Genomic DNA, 25,174 nt, shown 5'->3' with positions numbered 1-25,174 from the left:
TGTGTCTTGAACCCTATACTTCAGTGGAAGTAACCCAGAGATTCAATTTCAGATCTACTGCTAATCATCACTACTTCTAGATCTGTCAAATCAGCCTGACACAAACTACCGCGAGAGGCTTTCATCTCACACAACCTAGTACTGGCAACAGCGAACAACAACCGAGTAAATAGATCGTTGAAATAAAACACACAAACTGAAGAATGGATATATTCAAGAAACCACAAGTTGGCTGGATAAATATAGTCAGAACCAAATGAAGTTTCGTAGCGTCAGAAACAGTATGTGGCTTTGAATGAATTCGTTCAGCAATTTGTGGTTTTTTTCGAGTTTCAAAGTTCGACACCGATCTGCGGTCATCAATCAAAATTGTCCTTCCAAATTCTCAACGCAATTCCCTCGTTTGTAAAAGAACTAAAAATCTAACTTACGGGAGCTGCAACAAGAGGAAGGTGATGGGGACGGTGCAGACCAACTGAAGCGTCCTCCAGTCTCTGATGAAGTAGGCCCAGGTGCCAAAGAGCATGCCCGTGATGGCAAAGGGTACGGTTGACAGAAGGCCAATCACCGTACGGTACTTCTTGGGGGTCACTTCTATGCCTACAGAGGTATGAGAGTAGTCAAATCGTTTATTACTATTCTTATTATTATTCTATCACATCCATCCAATTCGACATAGTGGTACTTATAATGTGGGGTAGCGGGTTGCATCCTGCCTCCTTAGCGTACCATGAGTCTATTTAATTTAATCAGAGCAATAAGCCATAAAGAGCAGTTCGTTATATATATTATATAAATCTATATATATATATATATATATATTATTATATATGGTACATAAATGTCTATATATCTTATTTGAAAATGCATCTAATGCTAATTCTAAATGATGCCAATAAATCAGAAACCAGATATTCTGGGCAGCAGACTGCCTTACAGATATTTGCTGTGACAATTTCCAACGCAATCAAGTTCACGAAATATCTCCTAGGGGTAATACTCACCTTGAATATAGGCCGGGCCAATGATAGAATGGATCATGCCCAAGATAAAGCGGCCTGCCAGGACTAGAGAGTAGAGAGGAACGAGAGCTGAGGACGTGGCCGTCACAACGAAACCGACGGCGGACATGATGAGGACCATCCGTCTCCCATACCTGGGCGAGAAGAAGAAGAAGAAGAATGATTCGCGCTTAATCCGCTCCGATAAAGTAAAGTAGAAATATCGTGTTATATCTAATTCAGAGACATCTTTAACTTTTCGTGGTTACCATAGCAATAGGAAAGGACAATAGACATGAATTAAAATCAACATTTTGAATTGATTGTATATAACAAGACTATATCTCTTGTAAATATTGTGACTTTTAATCACTCTCTGTGCTTATATGATTCTCTCTCTCTCTCTCTCTCTCTCTCTCTCTCTCTCTCTCTCTCTCTCTCTCTCTCTCTCTCTCTACTAAAGACTGAATTAGATAAACAATTGCATGTTTCAGATGTAAATTTATGAAATAATTACAGTTTTTTATGTAACACAACCTCTCTCTCTCTCTCTCTCTCTCTCTCTCTCTCTCTCTCTCTCTCTCTCTCTCTCTCTCTCTCTCTAACCTGAAGACTGAATGAGATGTACAATTGCATGCTACGGAATTTTTTTTTTGAATTAGTTCTTTTCTATAAAGTACAACCTCTCTCTCTCTCTCTCTCTCTCTGTCTCTCTCTGTCTCTCTCTCTTTCTCTCTCTCTCTAACCTGAAGACTGAGTGAATGTACAATTGAATGCTACACAATTTTATTTTTGAATTAGTTATATATATATATATATATATATATATATATATATATATATATATATATATATATATATATATATATATATATATATATATATATTATATAATGTGTGTGTATATATATATATATACAAACTCTCTTTCTCTCTCATACGTAATCATCCCATGAAACTTACTTGTCAGACAAAACTCCCAGCAGAGGCTCTCCAACAGCAATTCCAAAGAAGTAGAAGCTCTGGAAGAAAGGACTCATGCTGGCTCTGTCGCAGACCAGATCCCACTGCAAAGGTACACATTGGCTGGTCATCGTCATTTGTAAACAAACGCTTCTTCTTCTTCCTCTTTTTAAGCCATGTTTCAAATCAGTATCTTCGAGTCTTAAAGTCATCAATATATTATTCCTCTTCTGTTGCCTCTTTTCTATATCATTTATAGATTTATAGAGACTTTTTCGATAAATGTGGGTTCTTTGATTTATATACAGCAATTGGTTTGAGATGAAAACGTTTAAATAGCATAGGAATTATATAAGGAAAACCCAAATACGTAAAACTGAAACCATACCTATGCTTGATAAGGAAAGGCAACACAATAGCTGCTACTAATGTGAATTCTAACTAAATGCTAAACGCACTAAACACCATTTTAAAATCTGGTGCTTTATTTGCATATACCTCCATGGCAACTGTAGTGCTGAAGGTAGAAGTGTCATAGTGCCACTCGCTGCACGAACGGGTTTCCAATGTGGCAGCTTCTTCCAGCGTCGTCATGAAAGCAGGACTCCACTCCTGGTTGGCTACTTGCTCGTAGTCTCTCACGAACTCCCTGCATTGTGACCTCTGTAACTGCCCACCTCGATCTTCCCTATAACACCAATTAAACAATCAAACCAAAGATTCATGTCGACATTTTAATTACCCTGGATAGGTTTGTTGGGTCGAGCATGACCCGAGGAGTGTTTAAAAAAACATGTTTTTTTCCCATAAATCTTCGTCTATCTCGAATCTGGGTGTGATCGATCTGCAAGAAGATAGCAGAACACACTCTACAATCATGTCAAAACTTGTGTTTGCTTAGCCTTTGTCCTTTCCCCTTTTCTGAGTAATAGTTTGTATTGAACATGTGTGGGATACAAAGGCAAAGTTATCAAGTAGTGATTTCCTGTCTAACACTGTGCGACTATGGGATAGTTTTATATTGTTGGAAACTGTAGGTACGTGGTGTGTGTACATTATGCATGTCACTGGTTGTGGCTGAGATGACTTATATTGCAATTTATTCCAATTTCTTTTGAATGCCAATTTCTCAGTTTTTGCATTTTTTTTCCATTTTTCATCAACAATGGCCAGCAGGCAGTATTCTTTCTGGTGGATGTCATCAACTTACTTCTAATGGAATTATAAAGTGATTTTGATGATAATTTAGAGGTTGCTGACAACTCTAGATGTATATGGCAAGAAGCCAAGTTTGTGTAACAAAGAATTGGACAGGAGGGTAGTGGCCTTAAAATGGTTACGACACAAGAGGGGGAGAGAGGGGGTGGGTCTCTGCCTTCTCTGGTGACAGATTACATGAGCTTATGTCAATAAATCATAACACACTGTAGAGAAAGAGAGAGAGAGAGAGAGGAGAGAGAGAGGAGAGAGAGAGAGAGAATAAAATTTCTGATATGAGAGTAAATTACATCTTAGTGCAGATCTTTTTACATAATTCAATTCTAGGATAATATGAGTTTGTTCTATAAAAAAAAAAGAAAATTAGCCTTTTCCTATTTCTCACCCTTTTTTCCTCGTTTCAGATTTTGACCTCTATGGGTCCGAAACCTTTTCTGGCAATCACATATTGTAAATAATAGTTTTAGGAAGGATTCCCACAATTTTTTTGTGTATATAGCGTGTTTTGTACTTTTTGTAAATATTTTCGTAAATTATTTTCTTTCATATACTTATTTTTTAAATATTGTAGATGGTTATGATTTATCTTCTCAGTAGTGTTCGGCCATGGTGAAATTGATTTTAGAAATTAAAATGTACAGCATAGCTACAGTTTTTGAATTTACACAAATTTTTCTGGGCGCTTGGGTCGAGCTCGACCCCACAAACCTTTAAAGGGGCAACAAAATAGCGATACCTGTCCAGGGTTCTAAGAGAACACAAGAATTATTCGTTGAGACTACGACTGGTGTAGGCCTACACTAATCTGTCAATGAATGAGGGAATCATTTGAAACAGAATTAGCTGCAAATACTTACCAAGGAATCGAGTAATTTAGCCTCTGCTCCTCAGTCCAAGAAGAATTTTGCAGCTCTGGGACGTGGCACCAGTGGTCTACTTTCGGGTTATAGAAAGCGCCTCCCAAAGAGAAATATGGGATTTGAAACGCCCCTGGAAAGGAGGAGGTGAATATTCGTACATATGATAGCTGCAGGTAATAGTAAATTGGTAATGGCCTTCTATATATACATCCTGAACACTTAATATTGTACCCTAACGTTTTTTGTTTCTGTTGACATTTCAGTTTCACTGGCAAAAATTCCTGACAGAAAACTGTGGCCACATGACAGCTTTGTCTGATTAATCGGTGTTACAGTTGGCAGTGCGCCTAGTGACGTCCTGTCAGGATAATGGTGCTCTCTATCTTTAGTCGGTACTTATAACTCACTTGTTTCCCATGAAGCATGGTTTCTGAACACACCACCAGCTGTATTCTGTGGGTTATGAGGATATGAGAGAGGATGCCATTAACCACATATCACTTAAATATTTAACGGAAAGGAAAAGTTTTACTAGTTATGACAACGCAGTCAGGACTGAATCGGCCTAATATTTAGTCTCATGCTCTTATCTTTAACATTTCCAAACTATTTTCTTTCATTAAATGAAAAGTATTATTGAATATGAGGTGAAAGACTATTAGTCTCATAAATGGAACCATAATCAACGCAATTCCACTAAAGAATGAAGCCAAAATTTCGAAAAAATATATATCGACAACGCTCATATTTGTTACATTGTACTCACGGTCTAGTTATATTAGACCTAGACCGTGATTATATACTTGGCAGGCAGCACATATCTCGAGGAAGTGGGATTATCTATATATTACACGAAAATTAAACGGAACGAAATGAAAGACAACAATCTTGAATGCTTCACAACCGACCCTGGCTTTCCCATACGAACTATTTACGAGGCGATGAGACAAGACAAAGTCGATCGAGTGGGCGTACCTATTTATTCCCACGACGTTTTCAACTTTCAAGGTTGCCTCAGGAGCCAGAGCCAACAGCGTGAGTGTTGCTCCGTGTTTCTGGTTATCAGAGTCCGTATTACGTTGTGAAAGATTAAAGGTATTAGGATAACGCTTAGTATTACACAGACGTCAAACGTCCTATCGCGCGGTAATTCACTATAAAGAAAATTGACGGTTTCGGACAAGGCGTCAGGGCTTAGACCTTGGTGTTGTTAAATGTACCACATTTTAGCCACAGCCACGTTTGCCATTCAAATAGTGAGAGAGAGAGAGAGAGACATTCAAACGAAAATGTTCATGATGCCGCACAGAGAGAAAGAGAGAGAGAGAGAGAGAGAATGCTGCTCCAGGTATCTAGAAAAAACGAGAAATACTACTATGTTCCCCAGAAAAAAAACAAGTCAGAATAAAACTAAAATTAGGTGCTAAAGCGAAAGACTTCAGACAATCCACTGCACAGAGCAGTAACCTAATCTTTTCGATCTCATGAAACAGTCCCGAAAATGCCAAGCACGGGTGACGGGAACTGTGCCTTTGGCAACGGAACCAGTTAAGAGACTCTGTATCTATCTGTCTCTGTCTCTCTTGCGCACTTTCAATTGGCTCTGGCCAGAATGGAGACAAAGGAAGAAATCTGTGTCTGACATTCGAGTGTCTTTGTTTACTTTGGAGTAAAAGTTTTAAGATGCCACGAAAAATACTCTCTGAACAACTCACAATATTCTCCAGAAATACTGAGAAAATTCTTAATTTTTTTTTATTTTGGCAATTACAGGCCACCTTACATTAATAAAAATTAATATCCTTTACTCCTTAACTAACCAGTATCTTATAAATCTCATTCTGTACGCCACTAGATCCTAAGCCTTAGTTACGGGGACATTTCGTCCTAATGGCTGGTTACATAAAAGGATTCTTGGGTGGCAGAAACTGAAAGTTTTGGATAGCGTCCACTCACAGCTAAAGATATCCCGGGATACATCACTGTTTCTGGGTTCATTGGTTGAGGGTATAATGCGTGCATTCAATTAACGAACGAAAAATCTCCAACAACCATTAGGCCTATATCAAAATCAGCCTTTGGAGTTCGATTTAGTCTAGTTACACGTCTGCTGTTTATGAACTTTCGTGAATAATAGGTAATAAACACCTTCTGTCTGGTCATGAAACCAAACAGAACACAGACTAGCCAACAAGCAAGTAAGTGAATGGGAATATGAGCGAATAGTCGACACACACACACACACACACACACACACACACACACATATATATATATAATATATATATATATATTATATATATATATATATATATATATATATATATATATATATATATATATTGAGGAAATACATAATAGGCCTAATCTGACATTTGAAGAGATACCAGCGTAAGAAACCAAACTAATAAACAACGTTAATTAGAAACAAATACGAAAAAAACGCCTAGGAGAAAGAGTTAGAATATGCAAAAATGAACGAGTAAGAATAATAATACTTTACGAAAGACACTGGCAAAAGAGAAAATGTAGGTTAGTAATGGACGTAATCGAAAACATGCAGTCCATTATGGCTACGTGTTTTCATTTTCATAACCACAGTGGCCTCGTAACTTCTTTACTTCCTAATATTATTTTTTCGGGGTTAAGCTTCCCGCTGAAAACCTTGGAATATGAAAGGAAATTAAAAACAGTTCTCCTAATTTAAGGACAAGGGTTTCTGATTAGCCTAGAGAATGCATTTCATTGATACATTGCATCTAGTGAGTCAAGGTTTCCAAAACAGGTCATAAATGGAAGGAAATAGAAGAGCTGTAAAATAAAAGGAGAGCGAGACTTACACAAGATGTAGGAACTGAACATGAAAAGTGTCCAGCGCCCCACCCCTATTGTGTCTAAGAGATCATCGAATGTTTTGAACTCCATCTTCTTCTTCTTCTTCTTCTTCTTATTCTGGCTGTGGAGGGATTCTAGGACACCTGAGTAAGAAGAATAAAAAATAAGTATTAATATTCATAGATTTTACAATTCACATATGATAAGGTTACATACGATATGATTTTTCAAGGACACGCACATAAACTGCTACTGTAGTACTACCGCTGGTACTACAACACACACACACACAGCGCCTCAGCGGCGTGGGTGGTATGGTATTAGCGTCCCACCTCGGTGGTCGCGAGTTCGATTCTCGGCCATATTATTGAGGAGTGAGAGATGTGTATTTCTGGTGATAGAAGTTCACTCTCGACGAGGTTCGGAAGTCACGTAAAGCAGTTGGTCCCGTTGCTAAATAACCACTGGTTCCAGGCAACGAAAAACACCATAGAAACAAACGAACACACACACACACACAATCCGCTAACGCACTCTTGTTGATTTTGACAGACCACCCAACATTTCGCATTGCAAAACTAAAAGTATCAAAGGCATAATTTGCACCCTTTTCCAGTTAAATAAAGGTGCCTCTATAGCGTAACTCTGAAAAAAAACAAAACAATAAGGACTATTTAAATGTAGCTCTTTATCAGTTCTCTAAAGAACAGGGAATGAAGGCTTCTAAAAACCTATAGAGCGGTTAATAATATGGATGAGTGATCGTTCACAGTTTCTTCTTCTTCTTCCTTCTCTTCTTCTTCTTTTATATAGCAGGTGGTGACAAGGGACACGAAAGCCAAGGGCGTAGGTGAGGGTGGTAGTATAAACGAGAATAACCTGCCCTGAGTGAGCCCATTACCTCTCTCTCTCTCTCTCTCTCTCTCTCTCTCTCTCTCTCTCTCTCTCTCTCTGTGTGTGTGTGTGTGTGTGTTAAATGTGCGCGTGTGTGTATGTGTGTGTACTACTTTATAAAAGTATCTGAATCTTTTTAACCTACATCAAAACATTTAATATTTAGAATAATTGTAGTCTAAGAACTTTAATAAAACCTCTAAAATTGCAAAAAAAAATCCTGCAGTTTTGTTGCTGTTCGTATAGAAAATTTATAAACCACATAAATTAGATTACTCAAATCTATGGACATTGTGATTAGCTCTATGTACACTTTCGCCGAAAAAAATTAAGTACGAAAAATGAAGTATCATGGATGTAGGCTATATACCCTTGATAATTCCTGGTAAATCCAGATGTATGTTAACTTTAGTGAGACGTAAAATCTCAAACGTACCGTAATTTATTTTGGAAAAATATATAAGTACACGCACACACAATCTTAGATATAACATTACAAGGTAACGTCCGTCTCAGATTCGTCACGTTATTATGAAAACTACCCGAATTCACCGTACCTTGAAGCCGGTTGCCACCCTCTTGTATAGTAGCTAATATTACGGCTTTTGGTCATTAAATCCGCCCACATAACCATGTGAAATCCCCGGGTCTTCAAAAGATGAACGTGATCTACTTCCGCAACCACTAAGGAGAGGTTGGATTTACTTGCATATAAGCTAAAACCTCTTTGGTTAGGTCTAGGTAAAAGGTGCTGTGTGGTGAGATTCTTAAAACGGTGATTACGCAAAGGTTCCTGTGTTTTGATTAAATTTCTGTTAAAGCATGTGTGTGTGTGTGTGTGTGTGTGTGTGTGTGTAAGAAACAACTGCAATAGACCACAACTTCGCCAAGAAGGACCACGCAAGGACCCGGTTAGAATCACGTGCACACAAAGTACTACTTTCCTCTTCTATCGAGAGAAATGAAAAAAAAAAGAAAATAGTTTTCGTAACACAGGAAGACAACAATGGCGGATTACCTACCCGCCAAACTTGTTTTAATCGTGGCTTTAAAAGCTCCTTAAACCTGACCTGAATGGACTCCATTTTTTTTTCTTAGCAATCATGAAACCGAGTATTATGATTGCGTCAGAGAGCAAGGAAACGGCGAATCGTGAGAGCTGTGGTGCTTTGTTAGGCCGATATTTATTTATACCGACTCACGTGCAGTTAGAAGTAATGCTTGCACAGCGAAATATGATGGCTTCCATATTAAATGAATGATGTATAATTGAAATGAAAGGTAGGAAAGTCTTTCACCGTTGAAAGTAAATTAAAAACAATTCGTATTTCAGTTCATTCATATCAAGCTGTAACTCAAACAAGCATACGATTAGTATTTTCCATTATAAACATTCATGTGTTGTTCTTATTAATTAATGGTATAAGTCTTTCCCATATAAATCTTAATAATATCCTTATTTTATGAAAAGTCTTGCCTCTATCGTTTAATCATTCTATAACCCATAAGTCTAGGTGATCGATCGAAGTAGTAGTAGTTGGACTAGTAACAGGGTTTTTCCTATGAAACGGCTCCTGGCAAACACCTCCTGTAGGTAACGAAGCAAAAGATCGAGGTGACTCTACCCTCTTTACGTATTAACTTTGAGCGAATGCCAGTTACCAGGAGGGGATGAAGAGCCCTACATATCTCGCTTTTCTAAACCGCCTTGTTTTCCTTCTGTCGGGACAAGGAAGGGGGCGACGTCCCTTGCTAACGAAAGAGCAGGGAGATGGGGGCGCTAAAGTTAACTGCAGGGTGCAATGCCCTGAGATATTTTCTTAATCATCCATTCTCCTCCTCTTCCTCTTCTTCTTCTTCTTTACTTTCGCGCGCGTACGAGGACAAGCGATTCTGCTCACTAGAAAGATGGTTAAAGAACGACTTTTGTCTGTTGAAAAGCAATGCCTTGTTGTTAAAACACTGATTTCCTTTAAAGCATTCGCATGACTAAGATCTTGCAGGCGAGGTATCGCAAACAAACAGAGCTAGACTAAGCTTTGCAAATCTGGTTGCACAAGTTAGGTGCCGACTACCCAACCACCTTTTTCTCGAGATTTCCCATCTGAAACGCCTTGCTGAGTCCTAATCATAGAGAGTATATACCTAGAGTTGCGATCTATACCAATACCACATAGTTTGGTGGTCTTCCACCAGGGCGGCGTTGCAAAGCCTTGCGAATGTTAATTTTTTTATCATTAATGTTTATTGAGCTAGTGTTTAGCAAATTTTTAGGGTTTAGTGAGTAAGAGTTTAGTTAATGTTTATGAGTAAGTGTTTAGTGAATGTTTAGTTTAGAGTTCAGTGAGTGTTTAGGGTTTAATGAATGTCTAGTGTGTACGTGTTTAGTGAGTGTTTAGGGTTTAGTGAAGGTTTAGTGCATGTTAGTGTTTAGTGAGTAAGTGTTCAGTGAATGTTTAGAGTTTATTGAATGTTAGTGTTTAGTGAATGTTATTATCTAGTGAATTTTTAGTGTGTAAGTATTATGTGAATGTTAATGTGTATGTATTGTGTGAATGTTTAGCGAGTGTTTAGGTTTCATTAATATTTTGTGAATGTTTGTGTGTAGTGAGTGTTTAGTGAATGTTTATTGTGTTTATTGAGTGTTTAGTCTTGTGCATGTTCATTTTTACTGTGTAAATGTTTAATGAGTGGATGATCATTCACTGTTTAGTGTTTAATAAGTGTTTAGGGATTTAATGAGCATTTATTGCTTAGTGAGTATTTAGTGTTTAATAAGCGTTTAGTGGGTGTTTAGTGTATTGAGAGTACTTAGTGAATATTTAGTATATAGTGGGTGCTTAGTGACTGCTTCGTGATTGTTTAGTGTTTAATTAATGTTTGGGATTGAGTGAGTGTTTAGTGAATGTTTACTGAGTGCATGGGGTTTAGTGAGTTTAGTGTTTAATGATTGTTTAGTGAACGTTATGTGTAGTGAATGTTTGGTATACCGCGAGTGTTTAGTGTTATTGAGTGTGAGTGTAAGTTAAGTATGTGTGTTTAGTGAACGCAAGTGCATTGTGAATGTCAGTGTTTAGTGATTGTATACATTACTGTTTAGTTAGTGCTTAGTGACTGTATACAAAGAAAGTTCTGTAATTAACAGGAGCTATTTATGCTTGACACTGCTTAGATCCAAGAACAGATGCTTAGGCCTTGACTACAGTGGTTGGAGTGCTTAGGCCAACCTGGATTTGTAAGGTAATTTTTCTCTATGAAATTGGGTCCAGTACTAAATAATAATAAAAATGACAATGATAATATCAGCAATGCTAATAATAAATAAGATTAAAAATAATTATAATGGTAATAAAGTATAGTACTATGCGCTGGTCCGAGACCTTTCAATATGGCCGCCCGAAGTCACACTCTCGGCAGGGAGGGAGATCGCCACTCCAGTGATTGACGCTCTATGGTCTAATGCATTTTTTAAAATAACAAATGACTAACAGGAAGTACAAATCAAGTATTATTTCAATCGTCTGAATTTGTTTTTTCAATAGGATTTCACTGTTATATCACTAGTATTACTACAAGCTCCCTAATTTAGCCCTATTCTCAGCTTTTAATATTATTGTATGCATTATTTATCGGCTGTATCTATCTATTCCTACTTATTTATTCAATTCATGCGTATCTGCTGCCTAAGTTAGATGGACTTGAATTAAATAACAATCTGTCAAATTGAATAAATTCACTTAACGAAACAAATTATCAGGAACAAGCTCTAAATAGTACACTCAATTCCCCATCGTAAATGCACCACGTTATCTATCCACTCACATTTTTATATATATTTTTAAACGCCGTGAGATCGAATAACGAAAAACCAACAGTAACAACCTTGAAATGAAATCGCTGAAACCTATTGTTGATTCCGTTGAGCAAAATCGTCTCTAGGCCTAAGTTTACCAGTACTATTACTCTTCACATTCCGCACTAATCTGTTAAAACAGACATTTCAGTGCCAGGATTCTAAACATAAAAAAGAATAGCTTTCTCCCCCCTTTTTCTGCTGGTCTTGTCCATGTGCTTCTCTTGTTACCACATGAATTGTTTAACGACGATTTGGCGTTGTTGCTGACACTTTGCCGGGCCGAGTAGGCCTAAATATCTTGACTTGAGGGCACAAAACACGAGGTACGAATACGTCCTAGCTATTATTAAACGCTGTGAATCAACGCCAATCCACAGAAATGAGAGAGAGAGAGAGAGAGAGAGAGAGAGAGAGAGAGAGAGAGCCTGCATACTATGGAAATCTTGAGGATGGTCAAGACGAGGTTAGACCGATGGAAGGATAGAAGGTTAATGGGAACACGGAAGCATGAAGGCATGAATTTTCTAAACCTTGGCAGTAAAGAGGGAGGTGGGGGAGAGGAAAGAGCCTACCTACGGTAACATTTGATTAAGTGAAGTAATGCACACTTGATGCACTATGACTTATTTATTGGAAACCCTTAGACGTCATAATGAACTCTTGGGAACTTAGTACACCTCATTGTATTTGAAATACTTTAATAACATTGTAGTTAACCAGGCTATATTACTTACGCCTCTGGCTTCGTAACAGTGTTAATCATGTCTAACTACGTTCAATTAAAGCGCGCATACAGACAGGCGTAGTACTATTCGCATAATTAAAGACAAATCCGCATTCTATAACAACAATAAAACGCCTGAAAGGATCATCAAGTCAGCCCCCACTGACAGATGATGCTATGAACTGCCAAAAAGTTCGAGCTGTCCACATAGCTCTAATAAGCCACACGGGGTATACTTACCAAAGATGGTTGACGCTGTATGGTCTAGAGGCTCTTGACTCTAGACCAGTGGTTTTCAACATTTTTGTTGCCCATGGCCCATTTTTGGCATCCCTTAATACTCATGGCCCACTGCCCTTCAGAATTATGTAATGATGATAGTAGAATTGTCATAAAGTATTTTCAGAACTCTTTATTAGTAAGACATTTTCATTTTTTTTAAAAGAAAGCACTGGCCTGCATTTGCTGTTTAGTTTGCTCTTCAGCATTTCTAGATTTTTTTTTTTTTTTTTTTTTTTAACAATATTTTGAAGATGTCCGTGGCATAGCCCACCAGTGGGCCATGGACCCACAGGTTCAAAACCACACTAGTCTAGACCAAAGACCAACTTGGGGGCTCCTCGGTCTAGGTAACAGCCGATAAATATCCGATGCAAAGCTCTCGCTTTCGCCCAAGTTCGTAATACGTTCTTCGGGTGAATTGCTCTCTCTCTCTCTCTCTCTCTCTCTCTCTCTCTCTCTCTCTCTCTCTCTCTCTCTCTCTAGCCTGCTTTATACTTAAGACCTTAATTAACCAGCTCTGAATAATATATAATATATTAATATTAATAAAGATAATTCTAGTCTTCGCGTTCTCCGTGACACCAAGAAATAATGCAAACAGAAAACGATAAAGAAACAAAAAAATGTAAACACGAAAAGGTCGTTAGACGGATCAAGTGGCTGATCTAGAAACCTTTCGCTGGGGCGTTTTCAGTAATGATTTACTGAAAGAAAACGATGTTCCATTATTCATATCCATGGGGGAAGAAGAGGCGGTGGGGGGTCCACGTGACCAGACCCCCCCAGGTCGCCCCCGACCCCCATCCCCCTTAGGACAGATTCTGGACATCGTAGTACTCTTGTAGATTTTGGCAAGGGGGAGGCCACGATGCCGTAACAGGGATTGATGATGTAGGTATACTTCTACACGAAGGTGTAGAGATAATCTAGAGTTCTAGACCTTGTATACAAAAATGTTTGGTGTGTAAAAGCGATAAACTACGCAGTAAGGATACGCGGGAGTTTGCCATTCACGAAGAGCCTATGTGTGTATATATATATATATATATATATATATATATATATATATATATATATACATATATATATATATATATATATATATATATATATATATAATATATATATATATATATATATATATATGTATATATATATATAAGTAAATTGTTTTTATGATGAAATCAATACCTAATGTAAATAAACACAAAAGGAATTTGGTATTCACTAAGAGCATAATGTACATGTATAATTAAAAGTATATATTCTATATAATAGGGCCCAAAAATGATATATGTAGAAATCACAAGGACTGGACTATTCTCCTATCCGGAGACTTTAACTTTCCTTTCGTAGACTGGAAAGAACGAATAGGAGATTGTGGTTGTATTTATACTTATAAAAAAGAGAGTAATAGTAGTGCAGAAGATAAGAGGCAATTCGAAAAACTATTAGATATGCTACTAGAATACAACATTCAACAAATAAATCACCTGCCAACAAGAAAGGAAAATACTTTAGACCTAGTATTTGTGAACGAGGTGAATTATGTTAAAGAAATAGTAGTTTATAATGCGAGTATTTCAGACCATAATGTCATAGAATTAACATTCCATTCCAAAGCAAGTGAAACAGAGATAAGCAAGAAATGAAAAAGTGGGAAGGATATGGGAAATACAACTTCTACAGTAGAAATATAAAATGGTCAGAAATAAATGAAGAATTAAACAAAGATTGGGATAACATTTTCGTAAGTGATGATATAAAGGTAAATACGGAGATATTATATAAAATATTAGATGAAAATAGTGGATAAATATATACTGAAGAAGAAAAGTAATCATCAGTCATGCATACCAAGAGACAGAAGGATCTTGTTCCAGAAAATCAGAGAAAGTGGAAAAAAGGTCTTGCAAAAGAAAAAAAATACATGGAAAGTGATCGAACTAAAAAGTAAGATAGAAAATGCAGAACAAAAGATTATACAATCAAAAGAAAATGAAAAACGGGACTTGGAAGAAAAAACCCTAGTAAATATCAAGCAAAACCCCTAACTATTATACTCGTATGCAAAAAAGATGAATAAAAGAAGAATAGAAATAGGCCTCTAAGATTGAAGGGCAGATTAACGAATGAAAAAAAGGAAATATGCAACATATTGGCAGAGCGATATAAGAGAGAATTCACCCCTAGAATTGATAATGAAGATAATGATATAGAAGTAATGGATGAAAATAGTGAATATTTAGCAGACATAGATATTAATGAAGCTGATATTGTGCAGGCTATTAATGAAATTAAAAATGGAGCTGCAGCAGGGCCTGATGGTGTCCCAGCTATTTTGTTAAAGAAGGTAGTTCATTCTATCGCAAAGCCACTTGCAATATTATTAAGACAAAGTATAGATACAGGCAAGATTTATGATGAGCACAAATTAGCATATATTACCCCTACTTTCAAAAGTGGATCAAGACTAGAGGCAAGTAATTATAGGCCTGTGAGTCTAACATCACATATGAAGTGTATGAAAGGGTAATGAAGAAAAATATTATGAAACATTTAATAAAAAATAATTTGTTTAATATAGGACAACATGGATTCGTACCTGGAAAAAGTACACAAACCCAACTGTTAGTCCACCGTGAGAACATATACAAAAATATGAAAAGCGGAAATGAAACAGATGTGGTTTATCTAGACTTTGCAAAAGCTTTTGACAAGATAGATCATAATATATTAGCGAAAAAAATTAGAAAACATAATATAGTGGATAAAGTAGGAAGATGGTTAAAAGAATTTTTACACAACAGAAAACAGATAGTTATTGCAAACGATGAGAAATCGGATGAAGCTAAGGTAATATCCGGTGTGCCACAAGGTACGGTGTTAGCTGCATTAATGTTTGTTATTATGATTGCAGACATAGACAGTAATGTTAAGGACTCGGTAGTGAGTAGTTTCGCCGATGACACAAGAATAAGTAGAGAAATTACTTGTGATGAAGATAGGAATGCGCTACAAAGAGACCTTAACAAAGTATATGATTGGGCAGAGGTAAATAGAATGGTATTTAACTCAGATAAATTTGAATAAATAAATTACGGAGACAGAGAAGGAAAGCTATATGCATATAGGGGACCTAATAATGAGACAATCACAAATAAGGAAGCAGTTAAAGACCTTGGTGTGATGATGAATAGGAACATGTTATACAATGATCAAATTGCAATTCTACTGGCAAAATGTAAAGCAAAAATGGAAATGTTGTTACGGCACTTCAAAACAAGAAAAGCTGAACACATGATTATGCTTTATAAAACATATGTTCGTAGTCCACTTGAATATTGCAATATGATATGGTACCCACACTATCAAAAGGATATTGCACAAATAGAGAGTGTACAAAGGTCATTTACAGCTAAAATAGAAGAAGTTAAGGACCTTGACTACTGGGAAAGACTACAATCCTTAAAAGTATATAGTCTAGAAAGGAGAAGAGAACGCTACATGATAATTCAGGCATGGAAACAGATAGAAGGAATAGCCGAAAACTTCATGGAGCTAAAAATATCAGAAAGAGCAAGCAGAGGTAGATTAATAGTGCCCAAAACTATACCAGGAAAAATAAGGAAAGCACACAGGACATCAATTCACTACGCACAAGCATCGATAATGCAGCGTCTATACAGTGCGTTGCCAGCTCATCTGAGGAATATATCAGGAGTGAGCGTAGATGTGTTTAAGAAGAAGCTCGACAAATATCTAAGGTACATCCCAGACCATCCAAGATTGGAAGATGCAAAATATACCGGAAGATGTACTAGCAACTCTCTGGTAGACATTAGAGGTGCCTCACACTGAGGGACCTGGGGCAACCCGAACAAGATATAAGGTCTGTAAGGTAAGGTAAGGTCTCTCTCTCTCTCTCTCTCTCTCTCCAGCATGTTTTGTCATTTTGCATATGGTACAAGACGGAACTATTTGCGCAAGAAAATAGGATATTCGCCTCTCTCTCTCTCTCTCTCTCTCTCTCTCTCTCTCTCTCATGTATGTGCCACGTGGGTTTTTATCGAGGCGCTTGTATAGGGGCCTCCAAAATAAACAACGAGAAAGAGAATGTTTTTTTATCTCTCTCTCTCTCTCTCTCTCTCTCTCTCTCTCTCTCTCTCTCTCTCTCTCTCTCTCTCTCATGTATGTGCCACGTGGGTTTTTATCGAGGCGCTTGTATAGGGGCCTCCAAAATAAACAACGAGAAAGAGAATGTTTTTTTATATCTCTCTCTCTCTCTCTCTCTCTCTCTCTCTCTCTCTCTCTCTCTCTCTCTCTCTCTCTCTCTCTCTCTCTCTCTCTCTCTCTCTCAGATCCGAGGGCACGAGGTTCACCCTGCAAGTTGGTCCTTAAGGGAATGAAAGATTGCAAAAATAAATAAATAAATAGATAAATAAAATAAACAAACCATTAATCATTCATCTTTTATTTTCTTTGGATTTCGATTCTACCAAATTTTAAATGACTAACTGACATCAAAACAGTGCTAAATTCACCCCTTTTTTTTAATACTTCGCACACATAATGCCTATACATGTAGACATATGCATATGACACCTAAGAATACAATCGCATGAATAATGCCTATACATGTAGATATATGCATATCAGAAACAAGGCAAAGAGTAGGTACCATAGAATGCCTTTGAAAACCATATAGAATCAATTTTAAAATATCTCTATCCAGGTATCTCATTTCAATAACTAAAAATCATATTCGTTGCATGAAGTGGACATATGTCGTACAGAACTGGTCTGGGCTTCATTATTATTATTATTATTATTATTATTATTATTATTATTATTATTATTATTATTATTATTATTATTATTATTATTATCATTATTATTATTATTATTATCATTATTATTGTTTTTTTTTGTTTTTTGTTTTTTTTTTGCTCTATCACAGTCCTCCAGTTCGACTGGGTGGTATTTATAGTGTGGGGTTCCGGGTTGCATCCTGCCTCCTTAGGAGTCCATCACTTTTCTTACTATGTGCGCCGTTTCTAGGATCACACTCTTCTGCATGAGTCCTGGAGCTACTTCAGCCTCTAGTTTTCTAGACTCCTTTTCAGGGATCTTGGAATCGTGCCTAGTGCTCCTATGATTATGGGTACGATTTCCACTGGCATATCCCATATCCTTCTTATTTCTATTTTCAGATCTTGATACTTATCCATTTTTTCCGTCTCTTTCTCTTCAACTCTGGTGTCACATGGTATTGCGACATCAATGAGTGATACTTTCTTCTTGACTTTGTCAATCAACGTCACGTCTGGTCTATTTGCACGTATCACCCTATCCGTTCTGATACCATAGTCCCAAAGGATCTTTGCCTGATCGTTTTCTATCACTCCCTCAGGTTGGTGCTCGTACCACTTATTACTGCAAGGTAGCTAATGTTTCTTGCACAGGCTCCAGTGGAGGACTTTTGCCACTGAATCATGCATCTTTTTGTACTGGTTCTGTGCAAGTTCCGGGCATTTGCTTGCTATGTGGTTTATGGTTTCATTTTTCGTATTGCACTTCCTACATATGGGAGAGATGTTATTTCCGTCTATCGTTCTTTGAACATATCTGGTTCTTAGGGCCTGATCTTGTGCCGCTGTTATCATTCCTTCAGTTTCCTTCTTTAGCTCTCCCCTCTGTAGACATTGCCATGTGTCATCGCTGGCTAGTTCTTTAGTCTGTCTCATGTATTGTCCGTGCATGGGTTTGTTGTGCCAGTCCTCTGTTCTGTCTGTCATTCTCCTGTCTCTGTATATTTCTGGGTCTTCGTCTACTTTTATTAGTCCTTCTTCCCATGAACTCTTTAGCCACTGGTCTTCACTGGTTTTCAGATATTGCCCCAGTGCTCTGTTCTCGATGTTGACGCAGTCCTCTATTCTTAGTAGTCCTCTTCCTCCTTCCTTTCGTGTTATGTATAGTCTGTCTGTATTTGCTCTTGGGTGTAGTGCTTTGTGTATTGTCATATGTTTCCTGGTTTTCTGATCTGTGGTGCGGAGTTCTGCCTTCGTCCATTCCACTATTCCTGCGCTGTATCTGATTACTGGCACTGCCCATGTGTTTATGGCTTTTATCATATTTCCGGCGTTGAGTTTTGACTCGAGTATCGCCTTGAGTCTCTGCGTATATTCTTTCCTGATCGTGTCCTTCATCTCTTGGTGTTTTATATCCCATCCTTCCATTATTCCCAGGTATTTGTATCCTGTCTTATCTATGTGTTTGATGTTGCTCCCATCTGTTAGCTTTATCCCTTTAGTTCTCGTTACTTTGCCTTTTTGTATGTTGACTAAGGCGCATTTTTCTATTCCAAACTCCATCCTGATGTCCCAAGATACAATCCTTAGAGTCTGGATTAGGGTATCTATTTCCTTGATGCTCTTACCATACAGCTTGATGTCGTCCATGAACATCAGATGGTTGATTCTGTTGCCTCGTTTCTTGAGTTGGTACCCGGCATCCATCTTCTGTAGTACTTTTGTCATGGGAATCATGGCTACTACGAAGAGTAGTGGGGACAGTGAGTTGCCCTGGAAGATCCCTCTCCTGATATTAACCTCTGCTAGTCTTATTCCAGAGCTTGTAAGTATTGTATTCCAGTTGCGCATTGTATTTTTTGAGGAAGCTGATGTGTTTTTCCTCTGCCCCATATATTTTCAGGCATTCTATTAGCCATGTGTGTGGTATCATGTCGAAGGCTTTCTTATAGTCTATCCATGCCATGCTTAGGTTGGTTTTCCTTCTACTGTTCTTCATTACCATTTTGTCTATCAGGAGCTGGTCTTTTGTGCCCCTACACTTCGTTCTGCAGCCTTTCTGTTGGTGGGGGATGGTGTTTGTCTCCTCTAGGTAATTGTATAGCCTTTCACTGATGATAACTGTTAGTAACTTCCACATTATTGGTAGGCAGGTGATAGGACTGTAGTTACTGGCTATATTTCCCTTACTCTTGTCTTTTTGGACTAAGGATGTTCTTCCTGTGGTCATCCATTTGGGTGCATGGTGGTTTGAGATACAATGCCGGAGTTGTTCTGCTATTCGTGGGTGTAGGGCCTTGAAGTTTTTGAGCCAGTATCCATGGACTTCATCGGGACCTGGGGCTTTCCAGTTTGGCATTTTCTTTAGTTGGTGACTGACTGTGTCTGTTGTGATCTCTGTGAATCTTTGTTTTATTCTCCCTGTTTCTTCTTCCTTGACTTCCTGGAGCCATGTTGCATGTTTGTTGTGTGATACCGGATTGCTCCATATGTTTTCCCAGAGTCTCTTACTTGGTTCGGCTTCAGGAATTTCTTGGTGGTTGTCTTCCCCTCTTGGTTGGCTGAATAGTCTTTTCTGGTTGGTTCCGAATAGTTTGTTCTGTTGGTATCCCTTATTCCTGTTCATGTACCGTTGGATCTTATGTGCTTTGGCCTTAAGCCTCTGTTTTACATCTTCTATTGTGTTGTTTAGTCCCCTCTCTTGTACTTTGTAGTTCTCGTTGAGTTCCTCCCTTGTTTTCTTGCTTCTTAGCCTTTTTTCTGCCATCTCTTTCAGTTTACTCAAGTCAGATCTCATCACCATGATTTGCTTTTCCAGGCGCCTTTTCCAAGGAGGTTGCTGTTTTGGTTTCTGTTGGGTTGTTTGTGCTGGTGGTGTTGGTGTTCGAATCCCCATCAGTTCTGCTACTAATCTTGCTCCTGCATATGCCAAGTTCTTTGTTTCTGTGATATTGGTGGTGTGTATTATGCCCATTATTTCATTGACCTCACTTGTTTTCTCCCTTAATTTCTTGGTGTTGTAGGCTTTCATGGAGGGGATCTTTATTATTATTATTATTATTATTATTATTATTATTATTATTATTATTATTATTATTATTATTATTATGATTATGATTATTATTCGGAAGATGAAACCTCTTCATATGGAACAAGCCCACCAAAGGGGCCACTGACTTGAAATTCTAGCTTCCAAAGAATATTATGGTGTTTATAAGGAAGAAGTAAGACGAGGTATAGGTAAATACTGAAAGAAGAAGAGATCCCACTAATGAAAACATAAAAAAAATAAATTAGTGAATTAACAAATGGATAAAAATGAATTAACTTGTAAGGAGAATAATATTAGGGCAGTAATATATTGTACCTTCCCTTGAAGTCATGAAGTTCCAATTGGATCAGCTCTCTCTCTCTCTCTCTCTCTCTCAAGATGAAGGTAAACAAATAACATCCCAAAGGGCTCTCTCTCTCTCTCTCTCTCTCTCTTCTGTCACAAGGAAGGGCTTGTTATTGTTTATGTAGCGTAAGTAAGTCAAAGTTCTATAAATGAAAAAGCTTCCTTTCTCTCTCTCTCTCTCTCTCTCTCTCTCTCTCTCTCTCTCTCTCTCAAATCTAGCTGAAGGCAAATAAATTACATCAAAAAGGTTTCTCTCTCTCTCTCTCTCAAGATGAAGATATATAAATGACATACCAAAAGTCTCTCTCTCTCTCTCATTGCCTGACACTGCTTTCAACTCGGATTATCCGGGGGAAAGATGCCAGCTTATTTCCGGTTCAATCCGGCTCGGGGCAGCTTGTGCCCCTGCATTCTGTCTGTCATGCCACAATCGCCGATGTAGCACTGGGCCAGTGCCCCGAAATAGCGCGCCTTTCATGTCGGGGTCACCTGGAGAACCCTAATTCATTATGGTACTACTACGGTAACCGAGTTAATTCTATTAATAGCGGTGAAACTGGGTCTGGTCTCTACTTGGATGGGTGACCCTCTAAGGCAAAAAAAAAGGCGTGATTGCCATATAGCCCCTTTATAATCCCTATCTGTCATTTATACAAGCTTTTTTTTTTGTCAACTTATTTTCATATTTCTATCAGTCTGCTTAGTAAATATATACTGTTTAAATATATGCATTATATATTATATATTTTATATTATATATATATATGCAAAATTATATATATATATATATATATATGCATATATATATATATATATATATATATATATATATTGAGATATATTAATTTATATAAAATATATATAATATATATATATCTATATATATATATGTAGTATATATGTATATAGTATGTATATACTAGATATATATATTATATATATATATATATATATATATATATATATAATGTGTGTATCATAAGGTTAGCAGACGTATAAGACTTCAAATGAATTTATTTATTATTATTATTATTATTATTATTATTATTATTATTGCAATTTTCAATTAGAATAAGTGTTGAATCTTAATCAAATCCACCACTAAACCTTTATTATTTGATGAGAGAGAGAGAGAGAGAGAGAGAGAGAGAGAGAGAGAGAGAGAGAGAGAGAGAGAGAGAGAGTTTCCCTTCACTAGATATGGAATCAAAATCATTGAAAAAAAAAAACTACAAACCGGTTTTATCCGGTTTCCCTCAACTGACAGCTCTATTTTAAGAATGGCAAAATATTTGGCAATGTCTGGGCACGCAAATTGTTCCAACAGATGGCGAGATATCCTTCAATTATCAACAAAATAAACCTTAACGATCATATATTGGCACATACAATGAATACTGGAGTGAATATATACGCATTAAACTACAAATGTCCTTTAATATCTAATTCGCTTTACCTCGGAAATAATATATTTTCATATATTATAGTAATATTTTTTCTTGGACGGTATAATAAACTATATATAATTCGTAATAATTATGAATAAAAATACTTTCGAAACATGTCTAATCATTACTCTATCAGATGATTTGTAGAACGACTAATTCAGTTACTAATATAGATCATTATACCAGATAGGACATAATTATACAAAGCAACGGATGGTTGGTTAGATTAAAAAGGCACGGGCTCTTGCTTCACAGGTGCCCGTAATGTAAGAGGCCAAAGAAAAAAAAAACTTGTGAATAGAGCTTTTTGCTTTGTAAAAATTAGACAATTGTATGGAGAATTTGATTATTAAAAGTAAACAAATAAATGTATTAATAATAAATTAATAAAATACGTCAATTAAATCATTTGAAAGAAAAGCAAAAAAAGAAAAAAATTCTCAAAATAGATCAACAATCAAAAAACTAATCTACAAGGAAAAATACAGATAAAATTATTGAAATAAAAAAATCATTGATAACAAGAAGAAGCAATGAGCTGTAATCCTGCTTGAAATAGAAAATGGGAACTTCGAGTTCAGGGGAAACTCAAAGAGAATTTTTCCAGCTATATTTCATGAACTACTATGAGATTCAGGGCCTCTGTAACACGGTTTTTTCGCAATAACTTTTTATCTATGCATTTCATAAATATAACGTTTATTCAGAATACACATTATATCTACACATAAATTTTGACTGTATTCTGCATTACGTAGGTTGAATAAATTTGGTACTTACAATGTAAAAGTGACTTTTTTTGAAGACGGGCCAACTTACTCAGAGAAAAGGTTTCGAACGCACTCGTTACGTAACTTATGACAGCATTTCTTCCCTCTTTCTCGATGGATGATTGGCTATACGTAACGAAGGCTAAACCTCTGGCAACAATGACATACAAATTTAAATACAAGCAAAGCAGTACACCTTTATGAACTCTGGTACCTCTCCACTGATAATTGTCATAATGAACAAACCAACAAAATATGTTAATAAATACAAAAACACTTCGATTATTAGTCTAACTCCCAAAACAGGTTTCCTAAGAAATTACAGTCTACTTTATAGGTCACAATCAGATTGACAAGATGTAGGGAATAGTTGGTAATTTTCAAAAACATAGTAGACAAGCTTGATTTGATAACTGCTATATGCAATGTCAAGCAATTTTTATTTATTGGCTTTCTACCTATTTACTGAAAAAAAAAATAGCCGGTACCGTATATTGGCTTTAAACCTTCACCAGTAATTATCGTCAGAATGATGACTTCATAAGGCTCCACCCACTTTGGCCTCATTATAATTCAGGATAACACTGAAGGCTACCATGGGCAATGTTGGACTAGAAAATTAAATTCTGGCTATAAAAACTAATTTCTCGAGTACTTGTAAGAAGTGCTAATGATCCTCAAGGATCCCAACATTTGGCCTAAACGTTTAATTCATGTATATTACTGCTATACTGTTGCGGTACTACTGCTACAGTAGTATTATTACGCTAGCACTGATACCCCACCAACATCTAAGTATCGTTCCGCCATTCATAAAGTCTTTGGGTTTCAGAGCCGATGGAGTTTCTGTCTAGTGGATGGGCGGGGCAACATTTCGCCAAGAGGTGTTTACCTTGCTTACGTAATGAATGTTTTTCGACTCTTGCCTCGTAATCATTGGCCATGGCGTCGGCTAGGTCATTTTTACTCTATAAAAATTAAAACTATCGGGTTTAGGTTATCGATAATGCTGACAAAATTTGTGTGGTTGTAAAATATACATATGTCAACTTTCAGCTACATCCGATGGTTTGACAAGAAGCAAAGTCCAAAAAACCGTGTTACAGAGACCCTGAATCTCATGGTAGTACGTAGTATCTGTGGTGCGGTTAGCACCGAAAAGATGGTTTTACACAAAGACGAAGTCTTTTGACATAAACGTCGGCAGACGTTTTAGTAACGCACTATGATTACTGTTTTAGTTATGATAATTCATTTGTCTTATATATATGAAATTGCTCTTGGTGAATGTATTGCGCATATTACGTATGGTAAAAGTTGAAGGTGTTATTGGGTCTTGTTTGTGCCACTCGCCAGAGAAGCCATTAGGAGAGGTCAAGAGATCGGGAGGGGAAAGGAAGGGTAGTAGTTCGCCCCTCTAATCGCTCCTTTGCGTCCCCCTCTAGGGGTGTGTATGCGTATGTGCGTAGTACACTGTATGGCCGTGATATCGCCCAAAATTGTATTGATACACACCACCAATTAATTCACTACATTTAATAAATATGTTGAAGTTGCACACTATTATATTTGGAATTTATTTTTGACAACGAACTTGATAATTATTGTAAAGTTTTTTTATGTTCATGAAAACCTTGTAAGGTGACCTGTTATAGTGCTGTGTAGTGATGTGTGTGTGGATTTAGAAAGGGCATTGCCCTGATTCTTTTAATTTTGTCGTAATTTGTTTCATTTGAGTGCCATTGATTTACAATTCCCCTTGAGTGATTAATTTCATTTTTAACTTATCTTATATGTTATTACTCTTTGATATGATTAACTTTTAATTATTAAATTAATTTTAACTTTACATTTATCAAATGCGTTTCAATATCCCTTGATTTTATTTCATTTTTCCTGTTTCAGTTTTGTGGATGGTGAATATAAATTGATCTGATAAACCTTTATTTTTTTCATACTTTAAGGTTATGCAAATAACTTTTAGAAACGAGATAACACAGCGGTCCTCTATCAACCCATGAGTACTCGCAACATTTTGAGAAAAAGAGAGAGAGAGAGAGAGGCGCGTACCTCTCGTCGTATCTCGTATAGCGATTTATGATCTGAGTTCATATC

At 36.9% G+C, this 25,174-nt stretch overlaps 1 protein-coding gene across 2 annotated transcripts in view; it reads right to left on the bottom strand.

Moving 5' to 3' along the window:
- Positions 1–25,174, bottom strand: part of LOC135226981 (organic cation transporter protein-like) — a 40,821-nt gene that overhangs the window by 3,296 nt on the left and 12,351 nt on the right. For both annotated transcript variants that reach the window (XM_064266695.1, XM_064266703.1), the window contains exons 2-7: positions 6,883–7,020; positions 4,040–4,172; positions 2,463–2,652; positions 1,965–2,068; positions 1,005–1,156; positions 432–600 (exon numbers count right to left, since the gene is read on the bottom strand). In XM_064266695.1, the coding sequence (XP_064122765.1) occupies positions 432–600; positions 1,005–1,156; positions 1,965–2,068; positions 2,463–2,652; positions 4,040–4,172; positions 6,883–6,967 (833 nt within the window). In that variant the 5' untranslated portion in view covers positions 6,968–7,020. The remainder of the gene's footprint in view (positions 1–431; positions 601–1,004; positions 1,157–1,964; positions 2,069–2,462; positions 2,653–4,039; positions 4,173–6,882; positions 7,021–25,174) is intronic.

The sequence above is a fragment of the Macrobrachium nipponense genome, chromosome 20, assembly GCF_015104395.2.
Source record: "Macrobrachium nipponense isolate FS-2020 chromosome 20, ASM1510439v2, whole genome shotgun sequence".
Lineage (NCBI taxonomy): Eukaryota > Metazoa > Arthropoda > Malacostraca > Decapoda > Palaemonidae > Macrobrachium > Macrobrachium nipponense.
This window is presented reverse-complemented; position numbering and strand designations above follow the sequence as displayed.